The sequence below is a fragment of the Bidens hawaiensis genome, unplaced genomic scaffold, assembly GCF_021521415.1.
Source record: "Bidens hawaiensis isolate Kalapana, Puna unplaced genomic scaffold, B.hawaiensis_p1.1 tig00008374_1, whole genome shotgun sequence".
NCBI classification, from domain to species: domain Eukaryota; kingdom Viridiplantae; phylum Streptophyta; class Magnoliopsida; order Asterales; family Asteraceae; genus Bidens; species Bidens hawaiensis.
Window position 1 is genome coordinate 582,966 of NW_027491592.1, and position 27,999 is coordinate 610,964.

General features: G+C 32.6%; 3 protein-coding genes across 3 annotated transcripts; all 3 read right to left on the reverse strand.

The window, feature by feature from the left end:
- Nucleotides 1-1,003: 1,003 nt before the first annotated feature.
- Nucleotides 1,004-2,702, reverse strand: LOC143637551 (large ribosomal subunit protein uL23-like). The gene is made up of 4 exons (XM_077104919.1): nucleotides 2,683-2,702; nucleotides 2,491-2,532; nucleotides 1,248-1,611; nucleotides 1,004-1,145 (listed from the first exon to the last, which is right to left on the reverse strand). Exons 2-4 carry the CDS (start codon nucleotides 2,501-2,503, stop codon nucleotides 1,061-1,063), a joined length of 462 nt encoding a protein of 153 aa, XP_076961034.1. The 5' UTR covers nucleotides 2,504-2,532; nucleotides 2,683-2,702; the 3' UTR covers nucleotides 1,004-1,060.
- Nucleotides 2,703-18,393: 15,691 nt separating this feature from the next.
- Nucleotides 18,394-19,796, reverse strand: LOC143637582 (uncharacterized). The gene is made up of 2 exons (XM_077104938.1): nucleotides 19,152-19,796; nucleotides 18,394-18,513 (listed from the first exon to the last, which is right to left on the reverse strand). The coding sequence occupies exons 1-2, from the start codon at nucleotides 19,794-19,796 to the stop codon at nucleotides 18,394-18,396; spliced, it is 765 nt and encodes a 254-aa protein (XP_076961053.1).
- A 3,242-nt stretch (nucleotides 19,797-23,038) lies between these two features.
- LOC143637552 (glutathione S-transferase DHAR2-like) lies at nucleotides 23,039-25,533 on the reverse strand. The gene is made up of 6 exons (XM_077104920.1): nucleotides 25,365-25,533; nucleotides 25,175-25,265; nucleotides 24,920-25,063; nucleotides 23,635-23,752; nucleotides 23,412-23,552; nucleotides 23,039-23,329 (listed from the first exon to the last, which is right to left on the reverse strand). Exons 1-6 carry the CDS (start codon nucleotides 25,420-25,422, stop codon nucleotides 23,237-23,239), a joined length of 645 nt encoding a protein of 214 aa, XP_076961035.1. The 5' UTR covers nucleotides 25,423-25,533; the 3' UTR covers nucleotides 23,039-23,236.
- Nucleotides 25,534-27,999: the final 2,466 nt, after the last annotated feature.

Consider the following 27,999-nt stretch of genomic DNA (forward strand, 5'->3'; position numbering starts at 1 on the left):
ACCGTGTATGGTGATATAAAATGCTTTTAATTATTACTATAAGTGATGACATCATTTTTTTTAATATGATTTTGTGTCAAAAAGAATTTATAATAATATGGCTTGAGTAATTAGTTTGGTAACAAATTAAGTTATCTGTTTCTTTATACATGGGTAGCTTAGTACTCCGTAATATATATTGTATTACTTTGTGTATAATGCGTTATTGTTGTTAATTAATTATGTGAAATTATTACTAAAAGAAGCATGTGAAATCATCATTGCTGAGAAAAGCGAGCAAACTTATCGAATACGAGCTAGTTTGAGTGAATGTGAGTCGTATACAAACATTGTTTCAACATTTCCAATTATAGCAGCTCTATGAGCTATAACAATAATCAATTTAGTCAAACATTATTGTATCAAGAGTCTCTTGAACAGCACGACTCGATGAATGAACACTTTTGGTCCTGTTTTAGCACAAGTGAATTATATCGCACCTTAATTGTCTCGCATTGTCATAAAATAAAGCGCATTGCTATCGCTTTGAGGTCTCACAGGTTTTTAAGTACATAGGCAAAATAGACCTCTCCCCTAGATCTCACATACATATGTATATTGATTAGTTGATGATACTTTATACCTCAAAATTTCCCTACTAATAGTTTTACTTTTGTAAGAGCATTGTTATTAATTTTTTGAAAACAAAACGTTCCACAGACTCATATAGCACCCCAAATCTTTTAAAAGACTTTAATTTTATATAGGTATAAAACTACTTAAAATTTTTATTACTATGCAAACCATAACGCTTAGTGACTGTCCTGTGTTATGGATGTCAAAGTTGCAAGCAACAAACCATGTGAACAGAAAATCGCATTCAACGATGGTTACGACATGTGTATACTGTCTCTAAATAACCAATGTAATTAAAACTAGAAAGGATAGAGTAAAAACACCCAAAGTAACAAAAACACATCCAAGTTGAAAATAATGGCATGAAACTTGAAGTACTACCGATGAAAACAAAACTGCAACAATGAGCATACATCTCCACTTTAAAACAAAATAACATTTTACCTTAGATTATACCAATCTTGTTTGCAACATCCAAAGCATCATAGTCTGGTGTTAACCGAACATAAGCCTTCTTTGTTCCATCAGGTCTGCATAACAAAAACATCAACCAAAAACAAGATCAATACTTAACAAATGACTTTTAACAGATTAACTTGTAAAAAAGGGTCAACTTAATATGACAACAATACCTGATCAAAGTGTTGACCTTCTTGGTCTGAATATCATACATCTTCTTAACAGCAGCCTTGATCTTCTTCTTGTCAGCACGGATGTCAACAATGAAAACCAAAGTATTATTATCTTCAATCTTCTTCATTGCAGATTCTGTGGTCAACGGGTACTTAAGAATCTGATAATGGTCAAGCTTGTTTCTTGGTGGAGCACTGATACGCGGGTACTTGGGGTTTCTATCAGTCTTCAATGTCTTTGGGCGGTGAAAGGTAACCTTGGTGCGGATCTTCTTCGCCTTCTTTTTAAAAGTTGAACCGGTTTTCACAGCCTTTGCTGTCTTCAAAGCATGTGCTTTCGCATCACCTTTCTTTGCCACATCAGCTGTAACAAGAATCAAAAACACCAACAATAAATTAAAACAAAATCATAGCATATAAAACACAAACAATTAAGTCTCGAATTCAATACAAAAACATACATATCTAGCAAACAAGAGCAAAACATTCATTATCCAACAAAAAGTGATATTTTGCAACTAAAAAGCATCAGATTAATGATAACCATAGTTGTCAATAGCGAATAGCGGTAAATAGCGATGGGTCACCTATATGCTATGTAGCGAATTCTAAGCAAATAATTAGAGTTTATATTTACAAAATAAGCTTTTACGGTGGAACTTGCGGAAGGTGCAACTGTTTGGTCGATAAACACAAAATAGGTTTCTGCAATTTTTTATATTAAAAAATAAAGTAAAAATAAAAAATACCGCTATAGTCACGCTAAATGACCGATATTTGGTATCAAGCGGCCTATAGCCGCATCGCTACATAGCGTGCTATAGCGCCCACTATCACCGCTATTGACAGCTATGATGATAACTAAAGCTGTGCTAGCTGAATGTAAAATCATGTGTAACAAGAATCAAAAAGCAGCAAACAAAAAATATAATTAAAATCTAAAACACAAACAGTTATATGCTAATCACTCTACTAATGATGTCAAATTCAATTTAAAAAAAAACTTAATTTCTAGTTATTACTAACAAAATGAGAGTAAAACATTCATAATATGAAAACTAACCCAACAATATCAAAATATACAATTTTAACCTAGACTAATATTATCCAAACATAATAAATAAATATTTTCTAGCTCAACAATATCAAATTAATGGCGGAAGAACATAACTGTATCATAAATTGAGCATAATAAAGGTTACAAATGAATAATAAGCTGTTAGAATAAGCATAAAATGCTCACCTTTAGGCGCCATTGATAACCAAACCTACTCCAATCGATTAACTGAAAATCACAAAATATGTTCGATTAGTAAGCAATTGAAAGTAAAGATCTGAAGTTATACAGTAATCGTTTCGATATGAAGATTGTTTGTGTAATTTGAAACCCTAATTAATTATTAATTAAGAGGATGAAGACGGAAATAAAGCGTACCCTGTAATGTAAAAATGAGGACGAGTTGAACTAGGGTTTCGAGTTATGATATTGGGATACATATAAGATGGGTCAGACCAAGTATTATTTCGACGGGCCAAATATTATGGGCCAACACTGGGCCTAAATGGTAGTACTTGAATACCTTTCCGATCCACATGATTAAAGATGCACGCAAATTCCCGTTAAAAACCCTAAACCCGACCCGAAAACACCCTAAACTCGACCCGTTTTATGTTTTTCGGTCCTCATCGGTTCAAGATTTGGTTTTCGGTCTTTACCAGTGTATTAAAACCCGACCCGAGTAGCTCTTTGTTAGTCTTCGTCATCCATACAACCATCCACTTTGCTTAGCTTTCGTAATCATCTTCGTCTCTGTAGCCATGTCTTGTATGTCATGAGGATCAGTTTCAAACTCCCGTTTGTTATTCAACAAGGTTAAAATAGCCAGAGAACTTTTTTCTCAATTCATTGTCTCTCTCATCTCTATCTATATGTTAAATTTCTCTTCAACTAATAATTGTTGTAAAGTTGCAGGTAATCACACAATATTTATAAGAGAAGACAATCGTTATTTACTCTTTATTTTTTTCAAAGGACATGGTTTTCGCTGGAAAAAAGATTTAAACCGTTTTGAATTGCAAAATCAATTGTTGTTTCTTCATCTTCTTCTCTTTTTATCACTCTCTTCTTCTTCTCCATAGTAACCCATGCACTTTCAAAGTTAATTTCATACTATTTTAAGTTTTTTTGTCGGTCTCGGTTCCAACAGTTAAACCCGAAGAACCGAACCATAATATACCCGAAGCCCGAAATTATACAAAGGTCCTCTCCTCGGTTATGGATTTTTTGTGTGTCTCGGGTCGGGTTTAACCCGGGTCGGTCCGGGTTTTCTCGTTTGCACAGCCCTACAAATCGGGTTTTTCAAATACCCGGTTCCGGGTATGAAACCGGATTCGAGTATGATTAGGTATTAGAAAATCGGATATTGGTAATACCCAAGTCGGGTTTAGGTCCGGGTATTGCCTCTAAAAACTATACCCTAAACCATACCCTATGTATCGGGGTCGGGTCGGGTATAAAACCGAGTATTCTAAAACTGGGTTTTTAAACACCCTATTTTCGGGTTTTGATAAAATCATATTTTTGGGGTTTTTCAGGTTTTTTTTTTCCGGGTATTTATTGGGTATATGTTAGATTTTTTAGGGGTAGCACTTTTAGGGGTATTTTTCGGGTATAGATCGGGTATTGGAAAAACCTGGTTCCGGGTATGGAACCGGTGTACCGGGTACAAATCAGGTCCGGTTCAGGTATGGGTTTTAATACTGAAATGCATACTTTGTCCGTACCCTACGGGTAGGGTCGAGTACAGGTTCGGGTATTAAAAACCTAGGTATACAAAAAACGGTTCTGGGTTCGGGTTTTTTGTGCATCTCTACACATGGTGCTTGGTTGATGATACATCACATTAGTTGTTCCATGGTGAAAACAATATGAGAATATCTAACATGTAACTTTTAACAAATTCACGGGTATACCTAAGACTGACAAACTGGTTGGGTTGGCACATTCGAGTTAATACGGTTTTTGAGCGGAGTGAGTACGATTAAATGAGGTCATGTTGAAAAAAACATCAATTAGGTCAAAGTCAGAGCGACGTCTGACCAAATAAAGTTGGGCCGAAATGTGTATTATACAAAAAAAATTGTACCAAAACTGGTTCAACTTTTATGATTTTTATGGTGGATGGTTACGGCAATAGAGGTGAAAGCGACTAGGGGTGTGCATGGATCGGGTTTTGGCTCGTATCAAAAATACGATTTTGAGTTTTAAACAAACGTTTGACTTTGATTCGTTTTTTTTTCTTTTTTTTTGGTTTTACCGCATGGGCTTGGCAAACAAAATCTGACCAAAATATATGAATCTGCGTCTAAAATTTAACGTTTAAATATTTTATAATTTATGATTAATTGTTTATGGTACATTTGTGCATAAATATTTCAGTTGCACTCTTTATTAAATTATTATAATTATAAATTACTTAACATGTAACATACAAATCCATACGTTCGGTTCGATTTGACTTTTTCTGTTCTCATTATCTGGGTGATCGAAGATGGCAATGAAGAGTGAAGTGATAGCGGGTGGTAAAGGGCTAAAGACGACATTGTATATCGGTATAATCACACACATTTTGACATACAGAATGGTCAGCAACATAGACAACATTTTTCACCTTTATTGACAACCAATATAGCGACCGCAGGTGTTGTCACTAACTGTTATTTTTCAATAGTAAAGTTTGAGGCAATCTTGATGCTAAGCATTCTAAATGTAATATTCGAAATGAAAATAACCTGTAAAGGTGGTCTAAGTGTTGTCATCTAATTAAAAAAATAATCATCACCAAAGCTAAGATTTAGATATGACAGATTTACACTCATGACGATAATTGAGATACATTTAAAATAAACTCAGATTCATGAGCAAAGTTAAGACTTAAACAAGAAAATAAACATTGATGACAAAAGTACTTGAGTCTGTCACATAACAACCAAAAGCAAAACTCATAAGATGTGGTTTTAAACAAGTTCACAACCATCACTTACCGCAACTTCTAGACCTTTTTCAAATTATCGTCTTTAACAACTGCATTATGAAGAAAGACATCTGTCAGCACGGTCTTGGAATACAATGAATGCTTCAATAGTTCCAAGCCCTACATCATTTGACAATCATTTCAAATATTCATGTAATTTAGAATTACGATAGAACTAGAAGTAAGATATATTTGGGGCATCCATTTTAAAAGAGATTACAATATCGTCTCTTTACCTAGTCTTGAATCTCTATCTTATTTTATAAATACTTAAACTAAGAGTATTGTGTTAAAAATATATGTTGATATTAGAAGATAAAAATATGTCTTTTATTACCATAATTTTGTAGAACAAAAAAAAACAGATATTAAAAATTTTTATGCAAAAATGTGAATAGTTAAAGAAAGATGTTGGAATTATCTACTAGGCTATTTGTTATGGTATGAAACTTTAACCAACAAGCCTAGCTAGTTAAAGTGTTGCATCAACGCCAAGTAGACAATGACTTAAACTAACCCTTCATTTAACAAACGCGTGTGGTATGATTTAACTAGACATTAAAAAATCAAAAAACCAAAAACAAAAAAAAAGTGATTGGCAATTGTAAGTAGGGATACACCGTGACGGATCCAAAAAAATTCACAGTAATTGAAAAAGGGTAGGTGTCTAAATTTTATAGAGGTCGGTCAGGATTTTAACATATATATAACTCTAAATTAAAATATTCACACGGGTCGACCAAATTCTACAATCCACCAATGGGGGTAGACACAGGGCCGGCCATGAGGGTGTGCGAGCCGCACCTTCGGCCGAGCACGTAATTTTCGTGGCCAAAACATTTATATATATACATATATTTTTTTGGTAAAAGATCCCGAGTCAAACGACATCATCATGTGGTCAATTTGGTCATTAATTTTGAATTTTTGATGTTTTAAACCTCGTCGGAAAATACTTCACCGGAAAGCATAAGCCGGAAATCAAGCTTAAACTTCCGGCATTCATTTTGGAGGTGATGACTCCAGTTTCAGAAAGTGACAAAATTAGTCCCTTATCTTTATGTCATGAATAAATATAATTAATATTTACATACTCATCCCTTTTAGTTTTGCTTTAGTTATATTTCGCCCTTAATAACTTTTATTTCAACAACATACAAAATCCTTTAAACAGTTTAAAAAAAGTAAGTTTACACTAACATAACTACACTAATTCTCATAAACTTTGTATTAATAAATCGTATAAGCATTAAATTTTTGGGTTTTGGGGTATTACATTAATACTATATATTTTTTATGCTTATTGTTATAACTTTTATTATTGGTAAAGGATGTGAGCCTTTTTATTTCGACTCGACCGAGGCATTTAAATCCTTGGAGACGCCCCTGGGTAGACCGCAGCTTTTGTGCCCGTCTTAGACGTAAAACAATATCACAATTGAAATATATGTATATATCTCAATTCAATATCAAACATATATTATATTTTCCCTGTCCCTCTACAAGTGTTATGATTTGAAAAACAAAAAATTTAAGAAAGTTTGAATGGTTGTATTTTTTTTCTTAACAAATGACTATAATGCATCTGGCATATATAAAAAGAAAAATTTAATAAACTTTGAATGATTGTATTTTAAAGGTAAACTTGTAAATTAATTAATAAAGTTTGAAAGTGAACATTTGTAATGGGATTATGAGACAAACTAAAATGGAAATGTAGACACTTTCAAAGGGACTGAGGGAGTAATATCTTCTCTAATCGTTGAAGATGTGTATGATTGTGGGTTAAATGCTTGTGTCAGAGTGGAGACATATTGAGCTCAAGGCCAATGACTTGAAAAGCATATATCGTCGTTGTCATCTCAATTAAGTGTGGTTCTTTATGTGCATTAATGGAGTTGTAGCACATCTAGTCTTCACCTCCTCTGCTCATCAAGATACTTCTCTACATCAGATGATTTTTATCCCGCCTGTCATTATCAATCTTCAGGTGCTCTGTTTCATATTTTGATTCTTCTTTGGTTGTCTACTTGCGAGATCTTTCATCTTTATCTATGTTAGGGTTTCGTTGGATCAATAATTAGTTTTGTTCTTGGTAATTCTGGTTATAATTTTCTGTATCAAAAGCCCGTTCTTGTTGTCCCGTCTTGTTTCTGTTTGTATTATTTGCTTTCTTGTAACATCGTTTTTTTGATAAACAGTCATGATTTGGTAATATGATTTTGATTTACTATTTCTGATACAAATTAAGCATAGTCAACACATCAATACAATATAATAACAAAATGAATGAAGTGTAATTTTTGTTCTAAGGTAGTACCTCTAGCTTCTAGTCAAAATGTTGTAATTTGATTTATTTTTGGGGTTGCTATTGTGTCATTGTCGTTTTGTATAAATCTACCTTTTTTAACGCTATTTATTTGTTTTGCTAAAAGTAAGGATATTTAAGTCTTTTCACATACTTATAAAAAGTACCGCTGGACAATGTAAAACATGGAGTTAATTGACACAACATCAATGAAATCAGAATGATTAAAAAGCAAAATAAAAAACTTAGATTATAAATGTTATTATACTCAAATCATTTGAACTAAAGCCGTAGTTTACTCTGATAAATTAAGATGTATAGATCAGAAGTTTGTTAAAAAAAGATGGCGGAAGGCTAAAAAACTCAAGCATCTTTTCATCCTCAAGATGTTCACAAAATATAGGAATTATTAAGTCAAACTGAAATTGCAATGAGATGCATGGTTAATCAAACGAAACCAATGGGGAGTCAAGGAGGAAATTGGTTTCCAATAATACTACTCTTTTTACAACACTTATTCTAAAACATATTATCACATAATTTTACACTGTTAACAAAAATTAGTACATCAGTTATTTGACTTAATAAAACTAAGTGGTCAAACTTTGCCAATGAAATAAAAGTACACCGTATATAATGTCTCTGTCTCGCTCTAATTATTTTATGTCTAAGAAATCCGATCGTGTACGGCAATTGCTTGAAACTACTTATGCTTAGAGATTTTATGAACATATATACTAGACTTTCTATTGCTTGATCTATTTAACATTAATCACCTTTTTTTATGTGCCATATATTGAGAAAAACTTTGTTGAGGTGCTTTTTTTCAGTCACGTCTAGTGTAGCCTTCTTTTATCCGAGTTACGCAAGTTGGATTATCTTTAGATATAATTGTCGTTTCCTTCTTGATCTTTTCGTTTAGCATGTTCCTTGTATATGATTGCTCATGGATCTCTAGCTACCTCATGCATTCTCGACCAACATCATATGTTAATAGTTTAATATGATGTGATGATTGCTCATGGATCTCTAGCTACCAAGCATTCTAAAACCGGGTTTTTGAATACCCTATTTTCGGGTATTGAAAAAAACCAAATTTTTGGGTTTTTTGGAGTTTTCTTTTTCGGGGTATTTATTGGGTATATGTTAGATTTTTTAATGGGGGTCTGTTCAAAGACATCGCGTCTACAACCGCTAGGAGGCTAAGTATGCTTCACAAAGGAAGGTTCAAAGGGTAACACCTACCTATCCTGCAATACTCAACTGTCGAGGTTTTCATTGGAAATTTTGTGTGTTTTAATTGATCTCCATTCATGTGGGGGATCGTTGGAAAAATTTATTAGTGAAAATGGGTTTTTCACTAACTTTGGACATGAATAATATATTTATATATGTGTTGTATAAATATTGATTTGAGTGTCCAAAACGGAGCGTAGATGAATGAATATCAATGCTCGAAGTTGTATGGTTGGCATAACCAAAGAAGAGAAAATTGGATTTATCTTTGACATCGTGTCCCACGTAGGAGCGCATGAGTGTCGCGCCTGCATAACGGACTGCTGCGAACAGTTGTTTGGACCTGGTCAAATAGTTTGTTTCAACTCATGTCATGAATAAATATGATGGTTTTGATTCACCACTTAAATCTAATTAAAAGTATTTAACCATTTTAATTACAATAATTAATTTCAAGTTTATTACAAGATTAATTATCTTGTTTATGACTAAATTAATTTTATTGTTTATGACATATTAATTTGGGTTGAGTATTTCTCATTTTGTGTAAGTATATAATGAACTTGTTGGTTCATGTTGTGAAAAAAACACTTAAATTATTTTGGAGTCACTAACACACACTCATGACAAAATTTAGAGAGGAGCACTCTCTATACTTATATCAAACACTTCAACAAATTTTCCTACATCTTGATAAACACCAATATAGCCGGTGAATTCCTCGGGTTCGTGGCCATCTCGGGCAGTACACATAATGTTCCGGTTCTTGTACCCTGGGAAACAGACGCGCTTGAGAGTGCACGAAATCTGTTTTAAGGGCCCGTGTCTAACACGATCCTCAACCAAAACCGTTACCCAATTTCAATAAACGAATTGTTGTTTTGAATAAACATTTGTTGGAGACTCAAGTGATGAAGACTTGTGACATGGACGCTAGAAGAAAGCTTTTGGAAGCTCTCTTAGTAAGATATTGATTGATTCATTTCGGTATATAAAATTACATTTTATATTCTTTTTATGTACTTTTGTAAACGGTATTGTACCAAGTGAATTTCCCAGGATTAACGAGAGTATCGTTATTATATTTTTATTATTATTTTAACTAAAAGTGAACCAATTTTCCTACAACATCCTAGTCCATATTGGTAGATAAATTAAACTTGTCAATCGATTGATCGAATATTTCTTGTTTTGCATAGATTCCATATTATTTCCATATACCATATGTAATCACCTTCTTTTTTTTGTCTTTGTTTCCTTCATAACGGACCCAGTTTCCAATACATTTCTAAGTAGGGGTGAGATCGGGATCGTACCTAAATTCAGTAAATCTTGGTACCCATACCTGAATTTTATGGTACGAGTACGGATACATGTACTTTGGGTACATTACTCGTTTTGGTGCCCTTTTGTTCTTTTTTAAAAAAAGCTCCACTAAACTAGGTATCGGTATCGGTAACGGTACGGTACCGCTAATCAATTATCTATAATACCAAAACCGTAATACCACAACCAAAACTGTAATCCCGCAACCAAAACTAGAATGAAACAAATCAACCATAATATACAATCCATTCAAAATAAAGTAATGAATGTCAAAACATACAAAGTAGACAAAAAAGATTATCAAAATGCTTAAAACAAAATTAACTTATGCAAAGAAAGTCAATATTTGTTTAATCTTCGCTAGTCATATTTCCATTTTCTCTTTTCATTTTCTTTGTTTATTGCTTTCTCAATTTCTATAGAAAAATAAGAGAGAAAGTTAATACATGTTATTTAATGATATACACAATTACACATACATGAAATAAAAATATACGTATACGCAACATATGAATATACACATATAGATCGAGAAGGAACTTATTTAACAAATATATATTAGGTTTTGAAAATACCGCTTGAAAGTTAAGTCATGACTGTTGGAAACATAATAAAACCCCTACATATTCTAAGCGGGTACTAGTACGCAATATACTTGTACTTGTACCCGTACCTATAATCAGTAAATTTGGGTATCCGTACCCGTACCCAATAGACACATACGAGTACTGAACATGTACATGTACAAGTATTCAGAAAAAAATCCCATCCCGATTTCTAAGGTCTGTGGGTATACCACTCCCTTCATGGGTTAAGGGGTGTTAAATGCAAGGTAAGTTAAAATGTTAACAGAGTTTAAAATCCTCTATCACAATAGTTTAAGAATCAATTTAAATTAAATAAAGAGAGGTGAAGGAAGGTTCAAACAATTTCCTTAAGGTGACGTGGTGTGAAATGGGGTAAAGTATATGATGTGGTACCTAGGTGTAGTTAAGGAGCGTGAATGTATACCCATAGCCTAACCAAATAAAAAATTGAGGGAACAAGGATTTTTAACCAAACACAAAATTCAAGATATCAGCAAATGATTTGCTGATTCATGTAGATACCCACAACCATCACATAACTGATCGGCCAGAATTACTCCTCGGCTAGCAAGGGCTTCTTTTGAGGCAATCCTATCTATATCCGCTCGCCAAACAATATAATTCACTTTAAATGGTGCACAATTGTTCCATCGACACTGTCACACGGTTCAGTGTACCTCAACCATAACCAGTTATCTCTCGAAGTTACAAAATTATATTTACTAATCTTAGTCGTAATTGCTCCAACCTCTCTCCATTCTTAGTTCGTCCATAAGGAAATGATCAACCACGCACTTATTCTTTCACAAGAAGACATATCAATACAAGAACTCAGAAGTTAATTATAAGAAATACATTTAATTACAAATATATGGAATCCTATAACGTGGGAGACAATCACTCAAATGATTTTGACTGATTAATGTGATGGGCTTGATTTTTTCTCTTTGATTATCTCGAATTATTCACTTTTACTTTAGACGACCATATGAAAAATCCAATATTCACGGATAAAAGTGGATGATTGCGGTATTTAAGAAAGAGAAGAAGTTGACGAATTTGAAGATGTAAACGGAGATGAAGCAAAAGAAGATATATGTTGTGTTTTTTTAGAGGGTGAATGAAGCATATGATAAAATATAAAACGTAGAGTTCGCCGAAAAAATGATAGTTTGCAGCGATGATAAGATTGTTGGTTTTACAAAATTGAATTGATATAGATGGAGAAGTAGTTGCGTTTGAAAAAATAACCATGTGTAATGATGATGTAGGTGGAGATTTATTTTTATTTTTATTTGTTTTAGAAGAATATGACTGGAAAATTGATTGTTGTGGTGGTATTTGAAGGAGTAATGGATATTACTGGAATGGAGAAAGAAGATAGGAGATTTTGTAAGGGATATTATTAGAATGGTGACATTTGGTAAAGCAATATTGACATTTACCAAAGAAGGACCTAGATGTTGAAGTGGGAATGGAGGAGGAGAAGCTATTCCTAATAGTAGACATGTTTAAAAGTGTTGGTCAAAAAAATGATGGTTGTGGGAGTGAGCTTCTCGTTAGAGATAAGAGGTCTGATACAATATAAGAAAATAATCAATTAATTACAATGCAAGCCTATAAAGTGGGAGACAATCACTCAAAACGATTTTTGACTGATTAATGTGATGGACTTGATTTTCTCTCTTTGATCTTGTATTATTCACTTTTCCTTACATCCCAAAAAGTCTCCTTTATTTCTTTCAAGCTTATCGGTCATATCAACAATTGTACCTGTTTCGTTTGGAGTTTTTTTTTTTTTTTTTTAATTTGACATCATCTGGTTTTGGTCTAGTACAGCTTTTCCATAAAAGACGTATAATGGTTTAATAATTTTTATTATATTATTTACTTTTTTCTTATATAAAATATTGAATTCAGATTAGATGACTGGTTGAAAAATAGGTTGGCCCACAAAGAGTCATTGAGCCCATTAACACACCAACGCTCTTTGGCCTTTGGGGCTCAAAGTCTCAAACTCCCCTTCTAATACCCCTCTTGAAAGCATATAATGGTTAAGCTGTGAAATGGTAGATGACCCCAATTGATCACATGTTAGATACCAGTTTTTGAAAAACCTACCAGTTTTGTTCAAATGGTGTCCTATCAAAACGGGTCGCCTTTAAAAAAAGTTGTTATAAGAAAAAACAAACAAAAATACCCGGTTAGCAGAACCGACAAGGTAGTGGCGGTGAGAAAAGTGACGAGCACAATCATGAAAGTTAAACCTAGATCTTTACTGATTTAACTAACCTGGAAAGAGTTAGCAGGATTTGAGGATTTATCCATGCTGCACTCATTAAATTTACCCCTTCGATGGTAGAGGTGCACAAAATACCCGGTTCCAGACTTGACCTGAAATCCGTTCTACATGTACCCGACCCGCTGAAACCAGGCCCACATTTACCCAGTCAAAACCCGACCTGAAGCTACCAAAAACCCGAAAAAAACCCCGGAAAACCCAGTCAAATACCTTACTATACCCGGAACCAGTTCCTACCCGAACCGGTTTTGACTTCTGTTGACCATAACTTACCCGGTTCCGGTTCCTAAAAATACCCGGTTTGTGCACCTCTATTCGATGCAACTCAACGTGCTTTGCTTTCATCATCTTCAAACTTACACTGTTGTTTCTAATTTACCACATGTGTTATGAATTCGACAGACTTTCTATGTTTTCTCATATTCCAATAGTTGCAAACGGGTCACACTATTCTGTTTAATTAAACGGATCAAACTCATCATTTTTAACAAACAAATCAAATTAACAACCTGGTAAAGGCAGTCATCCAATAAAGTTGAGATTTGTTCATCACAAAAGCTAAGATTTAGATGATACAAACTCACATCCATGACAAATCTTGAGATTCAATAAAACAAACTCATATTCATGACCAAAGTCGAGATTCAGATAAACCAAGAAAAAATCCACTGATGACAGAAGTTAAATTCTGAAGATATTTTTGTCTCATAACAACCAAAAGCAAAACTCATAAGACTTGGTTTTGAACAACTTTACAACCATCACTTACCTTCATTTTTTACACCTTTTTGTAGGATTCTCATTCTTAACGACCACACCACGAAGGAAGACATCTGTCAACACGGTCTTAGAACTCAATGAATGCTTCAGTACTTCCAAGGCCTGCATCATTTGAAGATCATTTCAAACACTCAGGAAAGTTATAATCTAAAATAACAACATTCGGATAAGAGTAATTAAGACATGGTGCATCTATAATAAGAGAGATTACAGAATTTATAACTCTACACAGTCTTGAATCTTTATCCTACGTGTTTTAAATATGATCTGTTTTAGTAAATAAACTTCTCTTTGGTCACATATCTTTATTCTTTATGTACTATTATGATTATGTATACTATTACCTTTTCTGTATATTAAAGAAATTTTATTTTCTTACCCATGCAGGTAACCTAAAATGCCAGCGCCACAAGACCAGAACATACAGTTTGTTAACCTACCGTAAAATGATAAAAGTAATTTTAATCCTAAACCCGAATTGCCATCCAATCAACACACATAAGCATAAGAAAACGCGCAAACAGGGGAAATTTATTCTAAATGGGCAGGTCATGCTTGAGAACAATCATCATACATTAATTATACTTCTAAATCTAAAGTTCTAAACACTATGTACACACTTTTATACAGTCATGCTACAAGCCCTTTTGTTACACCTTATCCATTTTCACTCACAGTTGTAATAAGGATGGACAAATTCAGGACAGTGTACTAATAGTATTGTGTGCATATATAACATATTTGAACCAATATTAATGAATAGAAATACCTCATTCATGCCGATATGAACAGTTTTCTCCTCTACCGAATCCATATCCTTGATGTTGAACTTGTTGAACAAATTCATGTTAGCGACTGTAGACGCAGGCATAGGTGACACAGCAAGGCCATCCATCACCATGTACGTCGCAGGTGCCTTTACGAATCCTCCTCCATTTGCATTCACTAAAGGATTCAAAGCATTGGGATTCTCCACAAACCGCGTTGGACCGCAACAAAAATTTACAAACATCAGAACGAGTATAAAAAGTGTCCTGCTTGCAACGCTTACACTTGTAGAGATCACCAGTTGGGTAAGGCGTGGTAGGGGATGCAAATGCTTCAGAAGGCAGTATAGGGACTTGAGGGGGGAAGCGTGGAAGCAAAGATCTAGGTTGTAAGACGATATTCTTAACCTGATTAGATAGACTGTAAGTAGTCATTGTTGAAATCTGAGATGCTTTTGTAAAGCTGAGACAAACCACTTATGGTTTCTCGTTTGTCTAGGATTCCCATCACAGTGCCAACAGGTAATGTTGGACTTAATTTCCGTCCTCGAGTCAATGAGGCGGGCTGGGCCGACTCATCGAGCCTATGATGAGTTCGTGTCTTGTTTATCAAGTTGAGCGCGTGACTTGGTTTACATGGAATAAATTACTTGGTGAACAAGTCGAGCAAATGACTTGGACAACAAGGAATTTATTTATTAATTAATTGTTTAAATATGTTTTTACTAATTAGTGTTTGAGTATGATAAGGAGATTGTATTCTAGTCTAATTAGGTTTTCATGTTTAAACTAGTATATATACCCGAGCTTGTGGGTTATATCAAAAAGTGAGAAGAGTTTATGTATTGTAATTTCGAGCTAATGAGAGTTACAAGATCGAGCTTATGATCTAAAACTTTCGTATTGTGTTTATCGATCCTGGTCACCAAACTTCAGGTAAAACCAGAAGACTAAATAGAAAATCAACGAAATCCTTACCAGCTTCTGCAAACAACAATCGTTGATCCTTTTTGTGGATTAAAAGTTTCAGAGTTACCTTCGAATCAGCCATTTTTATGTTTACCTTCGAATCAGCCATTGAAGTACTGTATATATAAACAGGATTTTAGTGATGGAAAGACGTGGAGAAGACAATATATGGTGTATAATATCCTAGAGACCGGTTAACAAACTTATTAGAAATATAATATATCCAAATAAATAATAAAACTTTAAACATATATGAAGACACATGACTGTCAATTATAAACAGATTAAATATGCCACATATCTATCTATGACCACAATATGTAATAACAATAATAAGTTATACTGTTAAAGCCATATAGCTTTAGTGTTTAAGCTGTATATATGTTTGACTTATTTATGTATTACGTAGGGGTGTTGTTCAGGTTGGTCGAGTTTCGGGTAGTTCGGGTTGGGTATAGTCAGGTTGGAATGGTAATGGGCCATTTAATAAAACAAGATTCATGCTAATTAGTTGCTAACTGATCAATATATAGTATTAACATTTTACATAACACAACACAATCATGATATGATGAATTATAACATCTGGGATATACAGGGCTGGGCCACTTCCTATGAGAAATAAACGAAAAGGACATGAAACGCCCATAAAGTTAAACAAGCATACATGAATACATGATCTGATCATATCTAAAGATTTTGAGAAGAAAGAAACAAAAGTAGCTTAAATTTTACACAATAAGAAGTTGGAAGTCTTTGATTTACTCATTGATTACATATACGAGTTCATGTTCGTTCGTTTAATTAAATGAAATGAACAAGATATTTTGTTCATGTTCATTTAATTTAAGTGAATCAACAGGTAGTATACATGCGGTTAATAATTTAATTAAACAATCTAAAACAAAATCACTAAGTTTCCTGTTTAAACTTTATTTGTGAATTTGCAATCAGTAACCAGAAACCTAGAAGTAATACAAAAGTAAAACCAAAGGCGAACAAGTATCAAGTCTTCTAGATAGGGCTGTAAACGAACCAAACGTTCAGCAAACAGTTCATGAACCGTATGGCAGGAAGTTCTTTTATGTTCGTTCGTTTAATAAATGAACAAACATGAACAATAAGTTTTTTTGTTTTGTACATTTAATTATTTTATCTAAACATTTAATATTTTTTAATTTTTTGTTCTCATTTCCTTTCTCATTATTCACACTGATAAATGCATCGATCTCAATCTCTTGTCTCACCGATATTAGTTGTGTTACATTATTTCCTTAACAAACGAACATAAACAACAAAGCCTTATTCGTGTTCGCTCGGTTCGTTCCCTACTTCTATGGTTTGATGTTAGCAAAATTCAATTGATACAACTAAATTAAATAGAAATGGATTTGTATCCTCAATTGCAAGTTTTATTCAAAAGAAACCGTACGAATAAGTTAATAGAGTTAATAAGATGAAAGCCGCTCACCAGCTAGCCTCAATTGCTAACGAGAGAAGACGCCGGAGAAGGCGGTGGTAGCAACGGCGGCTCCGCGACGGAGTTCTGGTGAGGGGTTTGAAGGATGAGTTGGGGCATTTAATAATCAGCGATGGATTCGCAGCGGGAGTCTGCTTAATTGAATTTTTTAATATTTTAAAAAAATAATACAAAATAAATAAAACATTTAATTGAACTAAGTGTCATCTGCGTGGTACGGTTCGATGAGGTTTTGGGCTAAAACCGAATTAAAAACCAAAACTTTGGTTTTTGAAATTTTAAAACCATTAGGTTTCGATTTTTCGGTTTTGGTTTTTCAGTTGGGTTTCGGTTTGGTTTCGGTTTTTTCCGTTTTAGCCTTGAAAATTTTATGCCGAAAATCGAAAACAATGAATCTAGGTAGAAATATTTTTTTTAATTTTTAACTAATAGTCTATTGTACATTTGGCCAAAAGTATTTGAGTTACATATATATTAAATACTTATAAAATACTTAAAACAAAAACTAAAAAAATAAAAATCTAGAATTTTGGTTCGGTTTGGTTTTTTCGGTTTCTGTTACATGCAAAACCAAAACCAAACCGTTAGTTCATTTTTACAAAAACATAAAACCAAACCGTCGGCTTTTGTTTCGGTTCGGTTGTTTCGGTTTTTGTTACATGCAAAACCAAAACCGAACTGTTAGTTCGGTTTTTACAAAAACATAAAACCAAACTGTCAGTTTTTGTTTAGTTTCGGTTTTTTAGGTTTGAATATTTTGGTTTTTCCGGTTTTGGATCAGTTTTTTGGTTTCTTGCACACTACTAGCCATCTTTTTCCTTTCACAAACACCAATATGTAGTGATAAATTGATAATAATAGATTGTATCTTACGGACTTGGTCTTTTATATTCAAATGTTCTTTGAGAATATCTCTAATCTTGAAGACAAAAACCGAGACGATCCCACACCAATTGCGTATGAATTGTCATATAACTAAACAACATAGCATGATATTAGACTATCCGTTGTGGCCCGCCACCCCAGCTGCGAGCGGCCTGGCACAAGCCACGTCGGCCAAAAACACCACATAAATAAGCAAATTATAATGATATGATGGTATATTAATAAAAGTGAGTTCGATCGTAATAGAGGTGGTCATCTAATAAAGTTGACATTTGTTCATCACAAAGGCTAATATAAACTCACGACAAATTTTTGATTCAGATAAAAACAAACTCATATAGTCCTATTCATGACCAAAGTTGAGATTTAATTAAAGAAAACATTGATGACAAAGATATGTTTGTCTCATAACAACCAAAACCAAAACTCATAAGATCGACATGGTTTTAAACAAGTTCACAACCATGATCACTTAACATTCAGTTTTACACCTTTTTGTAGGATTCTCATTTCTATCAGCGACACCACCACGAAGAAAGACATCTGTCAGCACTGTCTTAGAACTCAATGAATGATTCAATATTTCCAAGCCCTACATCATTTAAAGACGGTTCAAACACTTAGGAAAAAGCTATAATCGTCTAGAATAACAATATTTTGATAAGAGTGAGTAATTAATTACATATATGTGTTTTAATAAATCGTCCCTCAACACATTTTGGGTTTACTTAAAGATATCAATAGAGAAATAAATTTGAAACCATATGTTCACGCAAGGATGGACAAATTCAAGAACTGGAGACTAATTACCAACATCAAATTAAAAGAGTGTACTAATCATGTGTGCATAATATATACTTGAAACCATGGTTGTAAAACTCGCTAGGCTTTAGTCGAACGGTAGGGTATGAACTAGCGATTAATCAAAATTAACAGGGGTTAATCAAATTGGAATTTTCATATGTAATTTTTCAAAATTATATATATATCGTGTTCACATATATAAACCAAGGTTTAATTGCCTTTGAAAATTAAAATTTTTAAAAAGTTCAGAAAAGTTAAAAAAATAAAATAAAGGAATCCGATTTGGTTAAATTTTTGGGCCGACTACGATATGTGACCGATTAGCCAAGAATCCATCGTCCTAAAGGGGGGGGGGGGGGCAACAATTAATTCCTACTAGACACGATTTTTACAATACTGCTTGAAACAATAACAAAATAGAAATACCTCATTCGGGCCTATACGAACAATTTTCTCCTCTAGCGAATCCAAATCCTTGATGTTGAACTTATTGAACAAATTCATGCCAGCGAATGTAGTGGTAGGCATAGGTGACACAACAAGATCATCCATCACCATGTACGTCACCGGTCCCTTCACGAATCCTCCTCCATTTGCATTCACTATAGGCTTCAAATCATAGGGATTCTTAGTAGCGCTTAATTCAGTCCTACAGTATGTACATTTACCGGAGGCGATGGAATGAGTATGCATAGTTCTTCCAATATTGCAACCGTTTATACAAGTATAGAGAACGGTTGGGTACGTCGATTCTGATTCAAATGCTTCATTAGGCAATGGGACTTTATCAGAAAACAATGGAAGCATAGATTTTGGTTTCAAGAGGACATCCTTAGTCTCATTAGACTGTAAGTAGTCATTGTTGAGATTTGAGATGCTTTTGTAAACCTTAGACAAACCACCTATGGTTTCTCGTTTGTCTAGGATTCCCATCACAGTGCCAACAGGTAAAACCAGAAGACTAAATGGAAAATCAACGAAATCCTTACCAGCTTCTGCAAACAATAAATGCTTATCCTTTTTGTCGATTAAGAGTTTCAAAGTTAAAGTCACCTTCGAGTCAGCAGCCATTGGTGTGTTTCGAATCAAGATTTGTATGAACAAACTTATGTTGAAATATATATATCCACTAGATTTTTTAAATTTTGAAAAGATTCTTTTGATTTGAATAAATCTGCCCCATATTTAGAACTACGTACAAGATATAATTAATAACAATAACAATAATAAGTTACCAGGTTAATAACCCGTGTAATACACAGGCTGAATAAAATATATAACATCAATAAAAAAATGTTTATATTATTATACTAGGTTAGTTACCCGTGTAGCACACGGGTTAGAATAATAATTGTTTTTAAATAATAGCATAATGTGAAATACAAAAAAATGTATCACATATATAAAGATATATTTACAGTAAAAAAATTACACATTACACAATTTGGAAATAAAAAGTTGTTAGAAAATTCATAAATCATAATTATTTCTTTGTTATTTTCTATATCAAAACTTAGTTGTAAATGACAACTTTTTTAAACCAACTCGTAGACCAAAAGTCATTCTAATCTTAAACTGTTTTGACATGAACAATCTTTGATACATTAATCGATTAAAGAAACCCACTCGTTTCGTATTGGTTACTTATAAAAATCTAATATTAATAACTAATTCAATGCATTTTATATTAAACAAATAAACATATTTATGATGGTATTAACTCTTTTAAATTATGATGGAATTATTAAAAATTGAAAATGAAATATTAAAAAGCGAAATGTAGTTAATATGAGAGGTGAGGAAAAATTTTGTAAGGATCAACATAGTTAATATGAGAGAGATGAAGGAAAACCATTGGACTAAAACCGTATATTTCGACAAACCATAGAGACGAAAACCGCTGTTCACTCAATAATAATATATTGAAAAGAAAAAAAAGAATAAAATATAAAACTATTAATAAGAAAAAGAAATATATATTTAAAAGAGAGAAATGAGAAAATTTTGTAAGGATCACTCATGTATAATGGCATATGGCATTAAGACCCGTGTAGAACACGAGTTAGAATAAATAGATTTGTTTAGATAATAACACAATGCAAATATGTTCAAATGATATAAAGATATAATATATGGTAAAATGAATTACATATTACGCAATATAGAAATAAAAAGTTGTTGAAAATTTATAAATCTCTAAATATTTTATTGTATAAAATATTTGTAATTTTAAACTACATATCAAAATTAGTAGTTTCGTTTTGTTTTGTTTTGTTTTGTTTTGTATTTCAACTTTAGATAATGAAACACATAACTTACCATGCGTTAAAACATGTTGTCTCGAAAACAAATCAAACCATCTATAGTGATTGACTTTAGCTTTTATTAATCTTTATTGCAAAAGAAACATAAAGTTAAAATTTCTTTATTTGAAATTAGTTATTTATCTAAATCAACGTGAAAACTCGTTACTTATAAAAGCTTAATATTAATAACTAATGCAACATATTTATATAAAACTAAATAATATATATATGTTTGTATTAAAATTTTAAACTAAAAAATAATTATTAAAAAGAGAAAGTAATTGATTAAGAAGAAAAAAAAAGTTAAATATAAAATTATTAATAAAAATGGAAATGTATTTAATTAGAGAGGGAGGTGGGAAAATTTTGTAATAAACCATCTTATGTGATGCCATGTGACATTAAAAACCTTTATTTATTATATAGTATAGATACGTGGTATAATTTAGGAAAGTATAAAAAATTATCATATATGAAATTAAATATTACATTATATATAAATTTGAAAAAAAGATTAACTATAAAAATTATTCATAAACCTTTAAATATCTCATATTAATTATTCAATGGTACGAAATCATAACTTTAAGGTTTTAAAACGGTATAAAGTAAATCAGGAGTCAAGCCAAGTTTAACTAAATTTTCAAATAAGGGAAATTCTGGTTATTTAAATGTACACACTCTTGAAAAGTGACTTGTAATAGCTTAGACATATGTTAGTTGTTTTACGCACATCAAAAGGATAATAATAATAATAATAATAATAATAACAATTTGAAATAAAGTATTTTAAAAAGTAACTTAAAAGACGTAATAAATAAATAAACATTAAACGTTATTATATTTCTGGAAATCACATTAAATGAGAGTTAATGAAAATTTAATTTTGGAATTTTAAAAATAATAATACATGTAGCAAATTAATTTAATAGATTTAAATTATGTTTAATTTTGAAAATAGCTTATGTGTCATCTTATGTGGACACTTTAAAAATATGCGAGGTGTCTATATTATTTTGCTTTAATATAATAGTAAGATATGATGTGACGGGTTAATGTATAAAAATGTTATGACCGATTAAAAATCATAGAAGAAGTTAATTTAAGATAGAAATTAAAAAACTTATATAAATAAAGAAAAGCTGTAATCTAATTAGCAAAGTAACACGAAACCTCTTGAAGATGTCATACACTCTCATTCAAGATTTACGTCATACCAAGCTAAGGCAATGCTAAAGCTATTGGCTAGGTGCAACTAAGGTTTGAATGCAAAGTAAGGTAACACTAAGATTTCAAGGCAAACTAAGGTGCAACTAAGGTATAAAGACAAATACACAACCAAAAAAAAAAGCACTATACTAAAAGTTCATAACTTTTATCCTACGTTTTTAAGAACTCATATCTATGAACATCTTTTCTTTCTCTCTCTCTCTCTCCAACTACCACTATTACGATCTATACTATTCTTACTCAGGCCGAGTGCTATAGGTGTAGCCCCACTACACATCATCACCTTTTAGTCATTTACACGCCAAACCACGCCTATTGAAAAGGAGGCCCCCAAAGGTTCATCAACCCCTTTGGGCGCCAGTGCAATGGCTAGATGGAGGAGCATAGAGAGATGAGCCACATGTTTTCCAATCAATCACATTAACCCACCTATTTTTATATATTATAAAAACGATAAATAGTAATTGTGTTGTTAACTAAACCATTACGTGTGTTTAATCATTAATGACTTAGTTAATGCCCCTTCAACAATGACATGGCGGTTATGAACACCCCATCCAAAATGCTTGGTCTAAGTTGTCATTTGTTTCTCTTCACATGACCAAACCATCTCACCCTCCACAACTTTACACGGAAAACTTCATTTCTTATCCGATCCAAAGTTATGATTCTGAACCCACCTTCTATCTCTAACTTTTTCTCATGTCTTCTTTGACCTTAAGTTTAGTCTCTAGAGAAGAGAACTTAAAACCACGACTAAAACGAAACATGTGCCAATAAAATATGGTCATAAAGTTTTGACTAGAAAATAAAGCAACCAAAAAGACTCCCAATCCTTCAAACATTTGTACCATCACAATGTTTATGCACACTAGACCGATAACATATTATTTAACAACCTGCAGCCCCAGTTATTAAGCATTCTAAAAACATATGGAGGCATGTCATAACGATAAATTATAGATTGGGACGAATTCATGCATTGTTAATCTTTGGCGCCCATCCAGCAATCACATATTCTTCTTTCACAGGTTTGGTTTTCTCAAACGACTCCCTTGAAAAAAGCAACTGCGTCGACATAAAATAAATATTATAATAACTTAAAACACATGTTATAATTGTAGTAACCAAGGACAATAATGCAGAGTACCTTCATGTAGTTATGAACATGAGTCAGACTTTCGGGAACAGTCCACTTCTTAAAATGACCAAGAGCCACCTTAACATGGTACAGCTTCGGTGCCAAACTCAAATCAACGGCTGAAATCGTTTCTCCATTAACATAAGGCCCCTGATATGTTAACATACAGATTAGTTAATATTATTCAAAAAGAGCGTAAAATATTCATTTTGATAAAAGTCAAAAAGCTTACATGACTCTTGAGGTGTTCATCTAATGCCTTCAATTCATCAAGCAAAGCTTGTTCGGTCCCATCATTAGCATCCTTGCTCTTTAGAAATGCTACAAACTTTGGGAAAATCTTTGACCCCCTGCAATTTCACAATTAAATATAATGAAACTATCAAATGAAATCAGCAAGTTGGAAAAATCTAAACTTCTGATTTTGTTTATTTTATATTTTTGCACACTACTACCTGGAATTAAAAATTGCAACCCAACATACAAATACAGATAAAATAATTACGTTTAAACTATAAACGTATATTCATATTTCTTTCATCTCTAACACTTTGGCATAAAACACCTGATCTGTTATGACATAAAACAAAATAATACATATTTTTTAACAATTTATAAAAACAAACAAGTTAAACAGGTCAACCATTGAACTAACATACGACCCAAACATGGCCCGTTTGGCTAAACGTGTTCACAGGTCTGACCTGAAACTAAACCAGGCCCATTTAAACTTAAACTCAGTCTCAAACTCACAAATTTCATGTGAGAAATGTAACATGATTTTGTGTTGGCAGCGGAATTACAAATTTAGAACCATATATATATATAGATAGATAAAATAATCAAAGTTAAACTATAAGCCTGTGTTCATTTTTCTTTTATCTGTCAAATTTTGTAATAAAATACATGATCAGTTACAAAATAAAGCATACATGATTTTTTTTTAAAAAATCATGAAATTTAAGAATTAAATGGATCAACCCGTGAACAGACATAATAATCCAAACACGACCCGTTCAGCTAAACGTGCCCGTGCCTCTGACCTGAAACTGACCCAGGTCCATTTAAAATCTGTCATCCGTATCATGAATTTGTGTGGGCAGCGCAATTACAAATTACAATAAAAAAATATAGATAAAATAATCAAATTTAAACTATATGCGTGTGTTCATTTTTCTTTAATCTGTCAAATTTTGGCATAAAATACACAATCAGTTATTACATAAAACAGATTTTAAAAAAAATCATAAAAATAAAATAGCTAAACGGGCAAACTCAAGAACATACATAACAATCCAAACACGACCCTTTTAGCTAAACGTGTTCGTGTATTTAAACCAAAACTAACCCAACCATATAAACTTAAACTCAAGTCTCAAACACACCAATTTCATATTAGATCCATGTCACATTTTCATGTCAAAAATGCACACCCCAATATTCATATAGAGACAGAGCATGTGTGTGTACAGAACTATAGATATGCAGATGTATATATATATAGACAGAGAGCATACACAGAGGCAAATTCAGGGGGAGTAGTAAGTGAAGGGTCAGGGTACTTGTCTTCAATAATACCCACAATAACATCAGAATCAGAAACCCATTTATCATCAAACTTAATAGAAGGCACTTTCCCTTCTGGGTTCACTTCAAGAAACCTAAACAAACATAAAAATCCAAACTTTAATAAAAAAAACCCAAAAAAACACATAAATGTTTATACACATGTAAATTCAAGATTCTTGATCAATAATAATAATAAAACTCACCATTCTGGTTTGCTGTCCAGATTAATAAGATGGGTTTTGTAAGGAATCTTCTTCTCTTCCAGAGTCAAAAGAATCCTTTGTGAAAATGGACCTGAAATCAAACAAAAGCCCTAAAAATTATTAAAAAAAATCAAGAAATGTTAAAGAAAAAAGGTGAATCTTGATAAAGGTGGAAGCTTTGGTGTATTACAGTCGCCAAGAACATCAGGGGCACCAGTAGCAGCTTTGGCACAGACCTCAATCGCCATTAAATTCAGTGTTTTAATTGTAATGTGTTACTAGAGAGATTTAAGTAACTGTTGAGATGATCAGCTGCGTAACGGAAGATGGTGACACAGAAAAAGGTATTAATAAAGTGGACTAGCTGTCTGTCTGTGTGTCTCTAGAATATGGAGTGGGCCCAATTATAATTATATTTGTATGATGTAAAGAGTAGGTAATGTTCCAGAGGAAACATGAGTTGTGTGTGTTTTTTTTAAGATCATACAACTTGTATAGGTTCATACTACTCGTACTATACGACTCGGCCCAATACGAGTAGTATTGGTCATACGAGATCTATTTAAATTATACGAGTCGGGCCCATATTAGTGGTATTGGGCAATACAAGATCTATTCGTAAGTTATACGAGTCGGGTTGATACTGATAATATTAGGTCATTTGATATCTATTTAAATTTGTTTTTTAAGAGATTAGGTCATCCTAGTTGTATGGGTTCATACGAGATCTATTTCACAAACACATTCTTGATGGTTGTCATCATAAAAATCATCTCTAACTAGTACTTTTTTTAATCATTATTATTAAGTTTCAATTTAACGCTATAAATACTTTAGTTAATGAATAAAATGAATTAACTATAGTCCTACATATATATGTTTCGTTATAATAATTTATCGTGTCACATAATTAGAGACGAAATTTTCTTTTGTGTCAAATAATTTACTAATCTTATATCGTATCAACTAACTGACGGAATATTGTATCGTGTCAAATAATTTCCGCCACGTGAACCCATGAAATATCGGTACAGATCAAATAGTTGCCATGTCTGTATGAGTCGTATGACTGCATACTACTCGTGTAAAAAACTCGTACTATATTACTCGTATACAAGTCTGGTCAACGAGAGTTATGAAAAGATGATACGGTGTCCGTGTGCGGAATACATATACAACTAGTACATGCTATATGAGTAGCATAAAGAGTGTCTGAAAATTTGAAGAGAGCGTCTTATTAGCAGGACCTTTCATAATTGAATAACCCTTTTTAAAAGGATATGCTTTTATCCTTTTTCGTAATCGCAAATTAATCAGACATTCAGGTAATTATTTGGCTGAAAGTGCATTTACATTAACTAGTTTAATAATGAAGGTATATTAACAAGAAATTTCATTGATTAAGTTAATTACATGTGATGGTCCATGTGATTTGGGCAAAGTAACACTTCAAGGGTTTAATGTTTAAAAGTTTCGAGTTTGAGATTTGCGGTTTAAATATTGAAGCATGAATGGGGCCCAAGACTATCTTCCGTTAACTTTTGATAAAATGACCAAAATACTCTTTGACTTTTTTAATAGAGGATCAAACTTATATCTAAATTTAGGACTTTTCATGTGAAATTTAAAATATTATAGAACCAAAATGGTCATATTGATATCCATGTATTACCAAAAAAAAAAACCATTAATTTATATATTTTTTAAATAATTTCTCTCTTTTTTTAAATTATGTCTTTTTATCGATCTTCCAAGTTGGGAGGCTATATTCCTAGCTCTGTTAAATTTACAATGATTAAGGGTGGCAAACTCAACTTAAATTGATTGTTTTGGGTCAAGATGGATAAACTTTAAAAGTTAAATGGGTTAGGATGAATCATAAAAATTCTTTAAGTGGGTCAGGGGGTTGAAAATATATAAGTGAGTTTTATTTATAGATTAAAATGGGTCAAAACAAAATACCCAAGTTATCCAAAATTTATCTAATTCAAAATACCCCAACTATCACGTGCGAAACAAAACTCATCCGAAACCCAAAAAAACGATCAAAATGAAACAAAAACCGAAATAGAAAAACGACCAAAATGAAACAAAAAAAACGGGAATGAAACCGAAAAATTGACCAAAACGAAACAAAAAAGCGAAATGCAACCGAAAAGCTAACCAAAACTAAACAAAAACACTGAATCGACCAAACCAAAACAAAACTGAATCGAAATAGAAAAACGACCAAAACGAAACAAAAAAAACCAATATGAAACCGAAAAGTTGACCAAAACGCAACAAAAAAAAGCGAAATGCAACTGAAAAGCGAACCAAAACAAAAACACCGAACAGACCAAAACGAAACAAAAACACCGAATCGACCGAAACAAAACAAAAAAAAACAAAACGAAACTGAACCGAAATAGAACCCTTTGAGTTATTATTTTTTAAATAGTGTTTTTGAATATTTTTTTGAGGGGTTTTTAAAACCCTTTGTATGTCAACCTTCACTTGGGTCAAAATGGGTTAGTTTTACCTATCTTGACCCATATCCATCCTAACCCTTTATTTTAAAAATCCATCATAACCCCATATCCATCCTGACCCATCACCCAAATCCAACCCAACCCAACCCACTCCCATTGCCACCTCTAATGATAGATTATTTTTGTGATTATATATCTGGACCTAAGTTTTGACCAGCTAGATTAGCAAACAGAACAGTCTCTGTCTATACACAGCAAGGAGTTATCTTAAAAGAGTAACTTAAAACAATCAGAGAAGTCTTCTGTAAAATTTTATCACACAACACTTGGTATGCATTTCTGCTATATATATTA

Coding starts and splice junctions, on each gene's coding strand:
- LOC143637551 (XM_077104919.1), bottom strand. Junction 1,146..1,247: donor AAGGTCAACACTTTGATCAG/GTATTGTTGTCA, acceptor TTTGTTATGCAG/ACCTGATGGAACAAAGAAGG.
- LOC143637582 (XM_077104938.1), bottom strand. CDS start 19,796: ATGGCTGCTGACTCGAAGGTGACTTTAACTTTGAAACTCTTAATCGAC. Junction 18,514..19,151: donor TTCGTATAGGCCCGAATGAG/GTATTTCTATTT, acceptor TAAATGATGTAG/GGCTTGGAAATATTGAATCA.
- LOC143637552 (XM_077104920.1), bottom strand. CDS start 25,422: ATGGCGATTGAGGTCTGTGCCAAAGCTGCTACTGGTGCCCCTGATGTT. Junction 25,266..25,364: donor CCCTGATGTTCTTGGCGACT/GTAATACACCAA, acceptor GTTTGATTTCAG/GTCCATTTTCACAAAGGATT. Junction 23,753..24,919: donor CCCCCTGAATTTGCCTCTGT/GTATGCTCTCTG, acceptor GTGAAATTGCAG/GGGGTCAAAGATTTTCCCAA.